Raw genomic sequence first — 13,866 nt, 5'->3', positions numbered from 1 at the left:
CATTGTTGGAAAGCAATATGGAGGTTCCTCAAAAAACTCAAAATAGAAATACCATTTGACCCAGGAATTCCACTCCTAGGAATTTACCCTAAGAATGTAGCAGCCCAGTTTGAAAAAGACATATGCACCCCTATGTTCATCGCAGCACTATTTACAATAGCCAAGAAATGGAAGCAACCTAAGTGTCCAACAATAGATGAATGGATAAAGAAGGTGTGGTACATATATACAATGGAATATTATTCAGCCATAAGAAGAAAACAAATCTTACCATTTGCAACAACATGGACGGAGCTAGAGGGTATTATGCTCAGTGAAATAAGCCAGGTGACGAAAGACAAGTATCAAATGATTTCATTCATATGTGGAGTATAAGAACAAAAAAAAAAAACTGAAGGAGCAAAACAGCAGCAGACTCACAGAACCCAAGAATGGACTAACAGTTACCAAAGGGAAAGGGACTGGGGAGGATGGGTGGGAAGGGAGGGATAAGGTAGGTGGGGGGAAGAAAGGGGGCATTACGATTAGCATGTATAATGTGGGGCAGGGTCACCCAGAGGGCTGTACAACACAGAGAAGACTAGTGATTCTACAGCATCTTACTACACTGATGGAGAGTGACTGTAATGGGGTATGTGGGGGGGACTTCATGATGGGGGGAGTCTAGTAAACATAATATTCCTCATGTAACTGTAGATTAATGATACCAAAAAAAAAAAAACACTATAGGTTGGGTGGCTTAAACAAGGTGTACATTTTCCCAGTTCTGGAGGCTGGTAAGACCCAGATCAAGAGTAGCAGCAGATTTGGTGTCTAGTGAGAGCCCACATCCTGGTTCAAAGACAGGATCCTCTCACTGTGTCCTCACATGGTAGAATAAGGGAGGCAGCTCTCTGGGGCTCTTTTGTAAGAGCACCAATCCCACTTATGAGGGCTCCACCTCGTGACCTAACCACCTCCCTAAGGGCCCACCTCCCAATACCACCACATTGTGGGTGATTAGGATTCACCATATGAATTTGGAGGGCAATAAACAGTCAGTAGCACCAGTCCACTGGGGCTCAGCCTCAGTGAACAATTAATTTAGTATGAAAAACAAAGAAAGTAACAGTTAGTGTCATCTGACACTCTCACCTCTTATAGGATGGAAGCTTACCTGAGAAGTTTGACCAAACATCCTCATGAATGACAGATGGATTTTGATCCTAATAATGGAGCTCTGGGGACAATGGTTGTGACCCCGTTGGAGAACTGGTGTGCAGAGAAGGGGTGGACTTTCAGAAGTTGCTGTTGATTTTGGGAATGTGTTGAGAATAAAACACCTGTGCTTTGAAACCTGCCAACAGGTGGACAACAGGAGGAAGAAAAAAAGAATGCAGCTTTGTTATAGTTCGCAGGTGACACAGATTTCTCTGAGCTTCTCATAAAATACTTAGAAAAGGCTGGAGTGTGAAAAGCTATCTTTAAGGCTGCACCTCACACTGTGAATTTCCTAAAAACAAAAGTAAACCTCTGACCATCTTTGTGGGAAAAGAAGAGGACAAGCCTGAGACACTCCAAACCCAGGGAGAAGTCGGGGTCTGACCTGTTTAGACCCGTCTTGGCCCATTTGAAATTTAGCACCAGTTGGGTTCCTGGCTTAACTCAAACGCCTGAGTTTTCCCAGTGTCTGAAGTTGGTAAAGGGGAAAGGGATGGCTGCACACTTCCGAGGCAAAGGACTCAGGTGCTGACTAGATTTCAGAAGAACCTTCTCAGACCTGGCCAGACAGAACAGCCAGAGTTCTCAGGCAGTGAACACAGCGCTGACTGGCTCTTCACAGTTCTTTGGAAGCCAGGCAGGAGCTCCTTCTGCAGGATGCCTGAGAGCAGGGTTCCTTTATCTGCCATCAGTGTAAGGGCCCAGGGACATTTAGGGGAAACTGAGCTCTGGAGGAAGAGACAGAGTTATAAACAGAGCCCAGGTCAGCTTGATCTGGACTTTTTATTTCTCGTGCTATTACATTATCTCCAAAGTTGGAGGGTTTGACACACTGTACTGGGCACTGGTTAAGGAACAGAGGTAACTAGGTGTGAGCGTTAGAAATTGTTCTGAGACCTACAACACATCAAGTGCCAGAATAGATTCCAGATTAATTAAAAAGTTAAAGAATAAATATCACAACAAAATTAGACTAAAGCATGGGAAAATAAATATTTAGCTGATCCTAAGGTAGCCAAGGCCTGCATATATACAACAGCAAAAGAGAACAACAAATTGGCTTGAAATATATATATATATACATATACACACATACGTATATGTATATATAATTAAAATTTTCTGTATGCTTTTAAAATCACCAAAACATAAAATGAATAGGCTAACATGAACAGGAAACTAGAACTTGGGAAGAAGAATATTTGTGATCCTTAATAGAGAAGGATACATAAGAACTAGATGATCATTATGCTAATGACTTATAAGCATATGAAAAATATTAACTAAAACAACAGTGAAATATGACAAAATACCATATAGTTCTGGATAGAATGAGACCAGGAAAAATATAGCTAGTACTGTCAAAGGTGGTAAGAAGGGTGCATTTTCAAGCATTTACAACTGGAATGTAAATTGGTTTGACTTTTCTGGAGGGTAATTTGGCAGTTTATATTATTAATCTTAAAAATGTGTATAATTCTTAACTCAGCAATTTCTCCTCTAAGAATTTATCCTAAGGAAATAGTCAAGGATGTGCACAAAAGACTTACCTACAAGAATGTTTCCTACAGTGTTAATTTTAATAGTGAAAAATTAGGGTGGGGGAGTAGCGAATGCTAAGATTTGACAGAGTTGGTTGGTGGGTACATGGGTCTTCATTCTGGTATTAATTTCCTACTATATGAATTACCATAAAGTTAGTGGGTTAACAGCAATACAAATTTATCTTACAGTTTTGTAGTTCAGAGTTTGACCAGAGTTTGGGTTGAAATTGAGGTGCTGGCAGGGCTATCTTCCTTCTGAAGGCTTTAGGGGAGTCCATTTCCTTGTCTTCCAGCTTCTAGAGGTTTCCCATATTCCTTGACTCACAGCCCCATTCTTTCATCTTCAAAGCCAGCAACATATCTCAGACGCTTCTTTCATCATAACCTCTTTCTCTGACTCTCTTTTTCTGTCTTCCTCTTTCACTTTTAAGAGCCCTTGTGATTACGTTGGGCCTACCCAGGTCATCCAGGATAATTTTCCTAAAGTCAGCTAATTAGCAACTTTAATTCCACTTGCCATGTAACTACAGGTCTTGGGGATTAGGCCACTTAAGTCTTTGGGGGCCCCTTTACACCACCTACACAATTACACTATGCACAGATTTGTTTGAAAATATTTAATATTCTTTAAAAACCCAATCCTAATGTCCCATTTATTGTACGGATGAAAGGAGGATATATATTCATACAATGAATGCTATGTGCCCATCAAAAGCTATAATGTAGTTAGATATGTAGTAACATGGAGCAATGTTCATTATGCAGTAAGTGGGGGAGAAGGAAATCAACGCTACGAAAGAATATGCACAAGATAACCAATTATGTAAAATCAAAACCCCAAATTAATCTAAATTCAAGTGAATAAAAAATGTTTGGCAGGACTTAAGTCAAAACGTTAACTATATTTATCTCTGGATGGTAAATTTCTCTTCTATTTTTTTCCCTTTTCCAAAACGTGATTTATACACATACATATTCTTTGCGAAGAGAAATAGGTGATTAAGAACGCCCGTCTAGGTCAATTTTCTGGTCAAGCATCTGCCTGGCTTCCTGACTTTTCATCACACTCGCCCCTCAAGTTTGTCCTCATCAAAAAACATTTCACGCCTGGCTACCGCGGACGCCGCTTTTCGGGCCGAGCTGTCCGCCCAGCACAGGAAGGAGCCGCACGGTTAACTAAGCATGGCAGCCAAACGGCGCGTCTTAGAAACTTTTTCAGGGCAAAGAAAAGCCCAGGCAGAGCCTCGTGTCTTGGTACCTTGGAACCCGGACGCACAAGTACACGAACCGCTTTCGTAATCTTGCTGGCACATGTTAACATTTTTAATTACTAATACTGTTTTTAATAAACAAAAGAACAGAGACTATGTGGCCTCGCCGCGTGCGCGCGGCCGCAGAGCCGACCGAGAGCGGACGGGCTTGGCTGCCGGGCCCGTGGCCGAGGGGCCCAGCGTGCTCGCGCCGTCCCGCTATCGGCCAGCACCGGCGCTCCCTCTCCGCGGCCGGAGGCCGAGGCGGCTTCCAGTCGGGCGCACACCGCCTCAGCTTGGCCCCGGCGGCCCCGGCACACGGCTGCCCGCGGTTTGGGCCCGTGGCTGGGCGAAGCCGTTGGAACCCGGCCGGAGTCGTCCCCCCACCAGCGAGAGGAGCGCCTAGAGAGGACGGGCCCGCCGCCCCCGCCGCTCCGCTCCTCCCCGCCTCCCTTCTCCCGGAAGTTGACGCCGCGAGCCCGATCGCGTGCTGCTGGTTAGGGGTGTCGTCTTAGCGATCCGGACGGGTTGGGCTTGCTAAAGGATCAACATGCCTGTGAGTTGTTTACTTTCGGGCTTCGCGTTTATTTCGGGCTCTTCTGCCCAGGGGTCCAGGGAGCGGGTTAGCCCGACGGCTGCGCACACCCTTGTGCTTCCCTGCCGAACGCAGCTCCTTCGCGCGTGGCGGACTTGTTGGAAGTTGTCCGGGCACCGCGGCCGGTCGGGCCCGGCAGGGCGTTGGGGCGAGGAGGAACCGGGGCCGCCCTGGCTGCGATCTGGAGTCGGTGGCTGAGAGGGAGCAGCTTACTTACTAATCAGCCCTCTTGGTGTTTGGTGGACGCCCGCGAGCCTGTTATCTTTGGAGTCGTCTTGCTTTTTTGCGATTCTCGCCCCTTCTGCCCGCTTTGGAAGCGGTTTCCTACTGGTTTCCTTTTTAAAAACTGCCTTCGCAGTTGCTTTACATAGTTAACTCTATCAAGAACGGTCCTGCCTCAGCCACTCAGAGTTCCTGTCAGATCAGATGTTGGAGCCTGGGGACAGAAAACACCCCGGCGTTGGCATTGTCTGGTCCGCCTCTGCAATTTCTGCACTCAGCGGGTGCAGGGTCGGGGTCGGTTTTGTTTTTATTGGAGACTATTGTTGAATCGAGTAAAGAAGAGCGGGGTTAACTTTACCATATGTTTACTGATCATCATAGCGCTCCATTACCGAGACTTGGAAAAACGCAACCATTATAAAAAGAGTATTGACGAAAATTAACAGGCTTTTAAAAAACACCAAAAATGTTGCCTCTGCTGAATATGACTTTTATTCTTTTTGTTTTTGCATGTACATTTCACGACTGGTAAATCTACCAGCATTGTGGTTTCCTTCTAGTAGTAATATTAAGCTTTTTTATTCAGTTGGCCAGAGATTTACTACATCCGTCCTTGGAAGAGGAAAAGAAAAAACATAAAAAGAAACGGCTAGTTCAGAGTCCAAATTCTTATTTTATGGATGTAAAGTGCCCAGGTAAGATTTCAAATCTTAATTCCTTCCCAAACGAAAATTTAAAGAGGGATGGCTTGTGTGTAGTGTGTAGAGACTTTAGGCCCCCGTTGAGTGGGAGCAAGTGGAACTACAGAATTGGAAATGTCATAAGGGACATTTTCATAATAAATGTATTTAAACCGTTGTAGAAACATTTGGGGGTGAAGATGGGACTCCAAAGGGGATGTGACATTTGACTTAGGTCTTGAAGTTGTTCAGGGGAGTTTTCTTTTTCATGATGCAATAAAGTCTGTTGATTCTTTTTTTTTTTTATTAAGGTATGATTGATATACACTCTTATGAAGGTTTCACATGAAAAAACAATGTGGTTACTACATTTACCCATATTATCAAGTCCCCACTCATACCCCAATGCAGTCACTGTCCATCAGTGCAGAAAGATGCCACAGATCCACTGTGTTCCTTCTCTGTGCTACACTGTTCTCCCCGTGATCCCCCGCACCATGTGTACTAAACATAATACCCCTCAATTCCCTTTTCCTCCCTCCCCATCCCTCCTCCCACACCCCTCCCATTTGGTAACCACTAGTTCCTTCTTGGAGTCTCTGAGTCTGCTGCTATTTTGTTCCTTCAGTTTTGCTTCATTGTTATACTCCACAAATGAGGGAAATCATTTGGCACTTGTCTTTCTCCGCCTGGCTTATTTCACTGAGCATAATGTCCTCCAGCTCCATCCATGTTGTTGCAAATGGTAGGATTTGTTTCTTTCTTATGGCTGAATAATATTCCATTGTGTATGTGTACCAAATCTTCTTTATCCATTCATCTACTGATGGACACTTAGGTTGCTTCCATATCTTGGCTATTGTAAAAAGTGCTGTGATAAACATAGGGTGCATATGTCTTTTTGAATCTGAGAAGTTGTATTCTTTGGGTAAATTCCTAGGAGTGAGATTCCGGGGTCAAATGATATTTCTATTTTTAGTTTTTTGAGGAACCTCCATATTGTTTTCCGCAATGGTTGAACTAGCTTACATTCCCACCAGCAGTGTAGTAAGGTTCCCCATTCTCTGCATCCTCACGAGCATTTGTTGTTCTTCGTCTTTTCGATGCTGGCCATTCTTACTGGTGAGAGGCGATATCTCGTTGTGGTTTTAATTTGCATTTCCCTGATGATTAGTGATGTGGGGCATCTTTTCATGTGCCTGTTGGCCATCTGAATTTCTTCTTTGGATAACTGTCTGTTCAGATCCTCTGCCCATTTTTTAATCGGGTTATTTGCTTTTTGGGTGTTGAAGGGTGTAAGTCCTTTATATATTTTGGATGTTAACCCCTTGTCGGATATGTCATTTACAAATATATTCTCCCATACTGTAGGATGCCTTTTTGTTCTGTTGATGGTGTGCTTTGCCGTACAGAAACTTTTTAGTTTGATGTAGTCCCACTTGCTCATTTTTGCTGTTGCTTTCCTTGCTCAAGGAGATGCGTTCAGGAAGAAGTTGCCCCTGCTTATATTTGGGAAATGTTTGCTTATGTTGTCTTCTAATAGTTTTATGGTTTCATGACTTACATTCAAGTCTTTGATCCATTTTGAGTTTACTTTTATGTATGGGGTTAAACAATCCAGTTTTATTCTCTTCCGTGTAGCTGTCCAGTTTTGCCAACAACAGCTGTTGAAGAGGCTATCATTTCCCCATTGTATATCCGTGGCTTCTTTATCATATATTAATTGACCATCTATGGTTGGGTTTATATCAGGGCTCTCTAGTCTGTTCCATTGGTCTATGGGTCTGTTCTTGTGCCAGTACCAAATTGTGTTGATTACTGTGGCTTTGTAGTAGAGCTTGAAGTTGGGGAGCATAATGCCCCAGCTTTATTCTTCCTTCTCAGAATTGCTTTGGCTATTCAGGGTCTCTTGTGGTTCCATATGAATTTTAGAATGATTTTCTCTAGTTCATTGAAGAATGCTGTTGGTATTTTGATAAGAATTGCATTGACTATATAGACTGCTTTAGGCAGGATGGACATTTTGACAATATTAATTTTTCCTAGCCAAGAGCACAGGATGTGTTTCCATTTATTGGTATCTTCTTTAATTTCTCTTAAGAGTGTCTTATAGTTTTCAGAGTATAGGTCTTTCACTTCCTTGGTTAGGATTATTCCTAGATATTTTATTCTTTTTGATGCAGTTGTGAATGGAATTGTTTTCCTGATTTCTCTCTCTGCTAGTTCATCGTTAGTGTATAGGAATGCAACAGATTTCTAAGTATTAATTTTGTATCCTGCAACTTTGCTGCATTCAGATATTAGTTCTAGTAGTTTTGGAGTGGATTATTTAGGGTTTTTATGTACAATATCATGTCATCTGCAAACAGGGACAGTTTAACTTCTTCCTTGCCTGTCTGGATGCCTTCTATTTCTTTGTGTTGTCTGATTGCCAAGGCTAGGATCTCCAGAACTATGTTGAATAAAAGTGGGGAGAGTGGGCATCCTTGTCTTCCTGATCTTAAAGGAAAAGCTTTCAGCTTCTTGCTGTTAAGTATGATGTTGGCTGTGGGTTTGTTATATATGGTCTTTATTAATGTTGAGGTACTTGCCCTCTATACCCATTTTGTTGAGAGTTTTTATCATGAATGGATGTTGAATTTTGTCAAATGCTTTTTCAGCATCTATGGAGATGATTATGTGGTTCTTTTTTTTTATGTGGTAGATAATGTTGATGGATTTTTTAATGTACCATCCTTGCATCCCTGGCATAAATCCTACTTGATCATGATGGATGATCTTTTTGATGTATTTTTGAATTTGGTTTGCTAATATTTTGTTGAGTATTTTTGCATCTATGTTCATCAGGAATATTGGTCTGTAATTTTCTTTTTTTGTGGTGTCTTTGCCTGGTTTTGTTATTAGAGTGATGCTGGCCTCATAGAATGAGTTTGGAAGTATTCCCTCTTCTTCTACTCTTTGGAAAACTTTAGGGAGGATGGGGATTAGGTCTTCACTAAATGTTTGATAAAATTCAGCGGTGAAGCCATCTGGTCCACGAGTTTTGTTCTTAGGTAGTTTTTTGATTACCAGTTCAATTTCGTTGGTGGTAATTGGTCTGTTCAGATTTTCTGTTTCTTTCTTGGTCAGCCTTGGAAGGTTGTATTTTTCTAGAAAATTGTCCATTTCTTCTAGGTTATCCAGTTTGTTAGCATATAATTTCTCATAGTATTCTCTAATAATTCTTTTATTTCTGTGGTGTCCGTAGTGATGTTTCCTTTCTCATTTCTGATTCTGTTTATGTGTGTAGACTCTCTTTTTTTCTTGGTAAGTCTGGCTAGGGGTTTATCTATTTTGTTTATTTTCTCGAAGAACCAGATCTTGCTTTCATTGATTCTTTCTATTATTTTATTCTTCTCAATTTTATTTATTTCTGCTCTAATCTTTATTATGTCCCTCCTTCTACTGACTTTGGGCCTCATTTTTTGTTCTTTTTCTAGTTTCATTAATTGCGAGTTTAGACTGCTTATATGGGATTGTTCTTCTTTCCTGAGGTAGGCCTGTATTGCAATATACTTTCCTCTTAGCACGGCCTTGGTTGCGTCCCACAGATTTTGTGGTGTTGAATTATTGTTGTCATTTGTCTCCATATATTGCTTGATCTCTGTTTTTATTTGGTCATTGATCCATTGGTTAAGTCTGTTGATTCTTTAGTGTGAAGTTGTGCTTCCCACTATACTGAACACTTGAAATGTGGCTAATCAAACTGGAAATATTCTTTAAGTGTAAAATATACATTAGAGTTTGAAGATGTAGCACATGCACACAAAAAACTATTGATTACATGTTGAAATGATAATAATTTGGAAATACTGAGCTCAGTAAAACATTATTCATTTTACCTGTTGAGTCTTTGAAAAAACATTTTTGTGTGACTCAGATAAGTTTTACTTACATACGTGGCTTGCTACTTTACCTCACTAAATTTCTTAATCTTTTACAAGGTCTTCAGTAGAAATGTGTTGAACCAGTGTTGTGTTTTCTTCTGCTTTTCACTTTTAACACTGCCCACTTTTTAGGTTGCTACAAGATTACCACGGTTTTCAGCCATGCTCAGACAGTGGTTCTCTGTGTGGGTTGTTCAACAGTGTTGTGCCAGCCAACAGGAGGAAAGGCCCGACTCACAGAAGGTATATCCTTTGGCATTTTCTAACCCAGTGATGAGAGTTTATGGTTATAAATGTATCTTTACTAAGCACCAGTTTAACAGAAATTTTAAATTCATGATTACAAAAATGATTTTCTTTCATTGTGTGCTCTTTGAGTAAAGGGTGCCCTGTTCAATTGGAAAAATTTATACTCTTGACCTTGCATAGAACTCATTTAACTATTATTTTTCTCACTTTGGAACACCTGATTCTGTTGTGGTTAGTTACTTATTTTGCTTAACTTAGAATCATAAACATAAATCAGAATGGAGCAAAACAATAGAACATATGGAGTTTTTTAAACCATAGGATTTTTAAAAAGTCTCATGCAAATATTTTGTTTCAAATATATTTGGCACTTAGGACTTAAGACAGTTTTTATCATTGCTAACTAAGTAACAGATAACTAATGTATAAATTAAAGTGCCAGGTGTGATTTCTATAAGCATCTATTTAAGAGTTAATATAAAAATCACTTTTAATTCCTCTTTGACTTCTGTGCAGTAAGAAAAATTAATAATGTATATTGTTTTCCATAGCAGTATACTTGTAGATTTATAATTCCATAATGATACTTGAAATTTGCTTGTGATATTTTGAGGAACTGTGAATTCCATGTTGTTCTCACTGGAAGAGTTGTAAGTACACTGGCAACATATCCAAGATCTATTTTTTGTGACCTGGTGACAGCTGAATGTGTGAAGTCAGCTTACCATATTTAAGTGCTGTATTGCTCTTGAAAGTGTACTTGCAAGATTACTGAAACCTTTATATCATGCCATGATCTTGGAGTTTGTGCCTGTGTGCTGACTGATGATTAGTAGGGTGTACCTGTACCAGAGTTTTCCTGGTAGATCTGAAAGGAATTCTAATAAAAACTCCTTCTTGGGAAAGTAATTCAGAATAGTTCCTAAAAGTTAATAATAAAATGCAGCTTGTGTTAAAGTTTTAACTGTTGAATTCATACTCATGGTCTTATATAGACTCATACCATTTGAGAAACAGGAGTTAACAGTTTTAGTCATATCAGTAAATTCAAATATAAGAGATTTATTATAGCAAATTTCTGGTATAAAAGGAAAAATATATGGATAATAATCTAATATTCCTAAAATGTAAGTTAAAAAACTTAAGTTTTTTATTTTTTGTGACTAAAACTATATTATATAGATAGAATAGACTTGCGTTTAACATGTTCTTGTGATTCCTTTGCAGGGTGTTCATTTAGAAGAAAGCAACACTAATGATCTGCACAACTTCTTGATTTTGTGTTATATCGCAGAAAGCCTTATCAGTTCAGTAATTCTGGTTAATCTATCAAGATAATATAATTACATTTAATTTTGTAAGGTATACAACAATGATCTCCTGTTTTGGTGTCAGTTTTTCAATAAAATTTTGATTATGGCAAACTCCCCCCATCTTTTTTTTTTAAGTATGTGAATGTGCTATACATTTATATACCATATGTGAATTTAGTTTAATCGCTGTTTAAAAGCCTATTCTGATTAGTTTGTGTCTCATCTCAGGAGTAGAAAGCCTAAAGATTTGATTTTTAGTCCTTTTCCAAATTGCTATGAATGGGCTAAATAATTACAAATGGAAAGAAATCCATTGCTTGTTAATTCATAATATAATTTTGCTATTGTGACTATGGAAACACATTTATAGAAGTACATATTTAATGCAGTAATAATCAGTGTTATACAGTAATAACAGTATATCAGTAATACACAGTGATAATATAGTTCTTTAGGTCTGTGTGGCCCTAACATGCTGCATAATTTAGATCAATAACTACAGCTGGGGTCTGAGTTATGGGAAGCTCCTTTGGGGTAGAAAATTGGAGAGGAGGACTCAGGAATAGCATGATTTACCCTAGGCCGTGCTGGCTGGGGATGGTAGATAAAGCTGAATTCCGTCATCCAAGTGAACACTCCTGACTACAGATGTGTGTTGAGTGGCTGTGGTGTCTCACTGTCATTTTTATAGTTTATGAAGTGGCCCTTGAGAGCTAGGAAGTGGAGTGTTTCCTCTCTAGCCACTGTATGACTGCCTGTTGGACTGGGAAGGTAGCTGCTTCTATACTGTTACCTTTAAGGCAGGCACTTTAGTCAGGCATTTCCTATCAAAAGGAGCTCGTACATGTATACCCCTAGTCTGAGAGGCTGGTCTTGTAACATACTGATTCATAGAGTAATACTGAATGAGAACTGAAGACCGATGGGAAGTTGGTATATTTAATACATGAAGAAGTGGATAACACAGAGGTTCCCAAACTTTCTTCATTATGGCATCTTTAGAGTGTCGATAATTCTTTCATGGAGTTCCTTGGCCAAAAGAAATACCTGATAGTTACATTTATGAAGTAGTTAGTTTCTCACAACTTTAATAGCCATGTGAAAATAGTAACATATAAGTTAAAAGTGATCATTTTAATCTCATTCTTAAATGACCACAATTACTAATGGATGGAATGGTTGTGCCTTTTGGGCACTGCATAGTTTTTCAAAATGGGAATCATATTGGTTCCACATTGATTTTTGCATAGTACAGGTCCAGAACCCAGCTTTACAAAGATGGGACATCAACAAAGGGAATGTAGTACATAAAATGTAACCGAACTACCTGGGTCTAGAAGTTTCCATCATATCCAGAGATGTCAGGTATCAAGTTAGTTTTTCCTGTGGTGCCCAAAGACACCTCAGCTTGCAGTTTAGAATGTTACCTCCAAAGACAACCAGTGGGGATGACAGGCTGCTGATAAAGAAAGGGGCAAAACCTATGGTAACTAATCTAGAGGACAAATCCCTGAAAATTTCCTTGGAAAGAGTACTGAAAGAAAATATACTTTAAAGAATGTATATAAGGATTAAGTTGTAGAGGTACTTGGCACTGAGAACTAAATGGTGTATTACATTTTGCTTCATTATTAATCTAAACAGTATTACTGGGTTGAAAAATCTTCAATAAAATACTAGGATTTTTACAAACTTCAAGGTTTGTCATATGCATTATTATGTATTGAATGTTCTTTAATACTATTATTTATATTGACTTTTTAATGTAAATATGTTTTTAAAGGAAACCTTATACCTCTTCCATAAAAAGAAAAGCCAGTTACATAAAGGTAACTAAAAATAAAATGAAATTCTTGGCTTCTGACTTGATCAGATGTCAAATGGTTTCTTAGGTCGTACTTGTAAGTCATCTGATAAAGAGTTTCCTTTTTTTGAGATATAATGTAGATACCATAAAATTCAACTTTTAAAAATATAAGTCCAGTGGTTTTTAGTATATTCACAAGGATGTACATCCATCATCACTATAATCCCAGATCATTTTCATTACCCAAAAAGAAATCCCATATTCAGATTTCATAACCCATTCCTTCCTCCTTCCAACTCCTACCAACTAAGGCACTTTCTCCATGGATTTACTTATTGTGGACATTTTATATAAACAGGATTATACAATATAGGGCCTTGTGTGTCTGGCTTCTTTAATTAGCATAATGTTTATGATGGTCAAGCATGCCATAGCATGTATCAATGCTTCATGCTTTTATATGAATAATATTGTTGTAAGAATATACAACATTTTGTCCATCAGTTGATGGACATGCAGATTTTTTTATACATTTTGGCTACTATGAATAATCTGCTATAAATGTAAGTAGACAAGTACAAGTTTTAATGTAGACATGTCTTAAGTTCTCTTGGGTATACCTAGGGGTGGAATGGGTCATGTAGTAATTTTTTGTTTAGCTTTTTGAGGAACTACCTGCTTTCTAAGGAGATTGCACTATTTTGTATTCCTACCAGCAATGCACAAGCATTTTAACATCCTCACCAATATTTGTTACTGTCTTTTTTGGTTATAACCATTTTAGTGTGTGTAAGAGTTATACTTTTGATTTGCAATTCCCTGAAGACAAACATTCACTGTCTTTTCATGTGCTTACTGGCCATTTGCATATCTTGCTGGAGAAACATCTATTCATAATCTTTGTCCCTTTTCAATTGGGACAAATTTTCAATTGGGACTTGTCCCCTTTCAACTTCAACAATTTTATTGTTGAGTTATAAGAGTTCTTACATATTCTAGGTACAAGCCCATTATATATATGATTTGAAAATATTTTCCAATTGTCTTTTCACCTTCTGTCCTTAGAAAAAAATATTTTTA

General features: G+C 39.0%; 1 protein-coding gene across 1 annotated transcript; it reads left to right on the top strand.

Annotated features, from left to right (window-relative positions):
• The first annotated feature begins 4,391 nt into the window (after positions 1-4,391).
• Positions 4,392-11,093, top strand: RPS27L (ribosomal protein S27 like). The gene is made up of 4 exons (XM_073211952.1): positions 4,392-4,550; positions 5,398-5,506; positions 9,550-9,660; positions 10,894-11,093. Exons 1-4 carry the CDS (start codon positions 4,545-4,547, stop codon positions 10,920-10,922), a joined length of 255 nt encoding a protein of 84 aa, XP_073068053.1. The 5' UTR covers positions 4,392-4,544; the 3' UTR covers positions 10,923-11,093.
• Positions 11,094-13,866: the final 2,773 nt, after the last annotated feature.

This window comes from Manis javanica, chromosome 8, assembly GCF_040802235.1.
Source record: "Manis javanica isolate MJ-LG chromosome 8, MJ_LKY, whole genome shotgun sequence".
Lineage (NCBI taxonomy): Eukaryota > Metazoa > Chordata > Mammalia > Pholidota > Manidae > Manis > Manis javanica.
This window is presented reverse-complemented; position numbering and strand designations above follow the sequence as displayed.